The 1811-nt window shown below is 42.5% G+C and overlaps 1 protein-coding gene across 1 annotated transcript in view; it reads left to right on the forward strand.

Annotated features, from left to right (window-relative positions):
• The window catches only part of zmp:0000000660 (arf-GAP with Rho-GAP domain, ANK repeat and PH domain-containing protein 2), a gene marked incomplete at both ends in the record, with an annotated part of 120109 nt that overhangs the window by 47287 nt on the left and 71011 nt on the right, over window positions 1-1811 (forward strand). The window contains 1 exon segment of the mRNA XM_035675832.1: window positions 1654-1787. Coding sequence (XP_035531725.1) covers window positions 1654-1787 — 134 coding nt within the window.

Here is a 1811-nt window from a genome sequence, read left to right on the forward strand (position 1 = left end):
TTTTCACCCACGATTCCGTTTTAACGAGAGCAGGTGAGCCGCGTGTGAGGAGGCTTGTTGTGAGTGAAGTAGCCTATCGAAACGATTAAAACCAGCGTGGTTACAGAAAGACATCGGCACCAGCTGATGTGTTCGCTGCTGTTCACTCTTGCTTTACCTGTGCTTGGAAAATATACACTATATCTGTGACAGAAGACGTCTCTCTCTCTGTGTTTCTCTGGGAGATTTGTCCACGAGTTAATCAATGGCGGATACTTACTGGGATTGAGAGCTTCTTTGCTGAAGCGATGGTGCAAAACAGAATGTGACAGGCCTCCACAGTTTATAATGGGAGGGGCTGCTTGTAGGCGTATATCCTGCCCCGTCAGGACCTGAAGAATTGAAAAGCCGGCACCTGCTGTACTGCAGAAAAACAAGTACGTCGGCGTCAACTTTGTACCAAAGTATCAGTTCTTGTGACAACTCTAGCCACCGCTCTCGTGGGAAGGCTGCAGGGCTTTGCTCTCATTCAGCCACAAGTGCGCTAGTGACGTCAAGCAATGATGCTGGACGAAGGAGTCAAGTTCCTCCTCACCAAACTGGTATCTAAAATATCATTCAATGTGTTGAATGCACTAAGTTACTGTAAATGGCTTACAATTGGCTTTCTGCAAAGACCTGATTTCTAAAATGCAATGTACAGGAAAAACTTTGTTTCCATAATTAAGAGGATTAGAAAAACGTGGTTTCCCCTGCTAGAATTTTCCAGACGAAAGTCAATTTCTTGGTTATGTACAGTATGCTTCACTAGGTTTCTCATTGGCTTTTTACATGAGCACGTGTGCATGTCGAAGACTGAAGTCGGGGAAGGTATGGCTGTGACAGGCTGACAGCAGTGCAGAAAGAAAAGATCATTACACATAAAGATGCCTCCTTCCATTTGAAATAATTCCATCCAAATTCTGACAAAAACTAAAATCACACAAAGTTCAAAAAATCCAGTTAACAGTCTACCACCACGGCTGTTAAAATAATATAGAATAATACAATATTCCCTTAATTTGAAAATAATTCCAATACAATTTTGGCCAAATAGTGTAATTGCTGACAAGAAGGTAAAGTATAGTCTCAGTCACGATTAATGAAAATAAATTTACCTTCATGTGGGAGCACTTTTAAATATACAGTATACTTTTATTGGTATGAAAACGTTTGAGCCTCTAACTGCACTGATGTCAGCAGAAGAAGCAGCATCATCACTTATAATACCACTATATAATACAAGTGTTGTTTTAAATGTATATCCAGGCTGTAAATCTAGGTTTATAGTCCTTTTCCGTCTCCATTTCTCAACTTTCCTGAATCTAATATTAGAAATAATATCCTGAAAAAATATCCTGCATTAGCACTTTATAGATTTTAATGGTGCAAGGTGAGACGGATTGATTTACCTGCCCCGTCGCCCCCTCTTCCCACTCCCCTATCAATTTCACCAAATCTATTGCAATCACACATAGGCATACACACTCAGCAACCCCCCCAAAACTACTGCAAATACTGCACACCCCCGTAACTCTGCCAAGCTATACTATGCTGTTTAATTGCTCTCTCAAATCAAATCAATAACAGTGAGGCATGTGTTGGGGTGGGGGCAAAAAAAATCAATTGTTGCAGCTTCACGGCCGAGTCAGAACGGGAGAAGGAGGAGTGGATTGAAGCAGTCCAAGAATCGATCGCTGAGACACTCTCCGACTATGAAGTGGCAGAGAAGATCTGGTTCAACAAGGCCAACAGGAGCTGCGCCGACTGTCGCCGCCCAGCAGCCGGAGTGG

The sequence above is a fragment of the Morone saxatilis genome, unplaced genomic scaffold (assembly GCF_004916995.1).
Source record: "Morone saxatilis isolate NCDOM2014 unplaced genomic scaffold, NCSU_SB_2.0 Contig4, whole genome shotgun sequence".
Classification (NCBI taxonomy): domain Eukaryota; kingdom Metazoa; phylum Chordata; class Actinopteri; family Moronidae; genus Morone; species Morone saxatilis.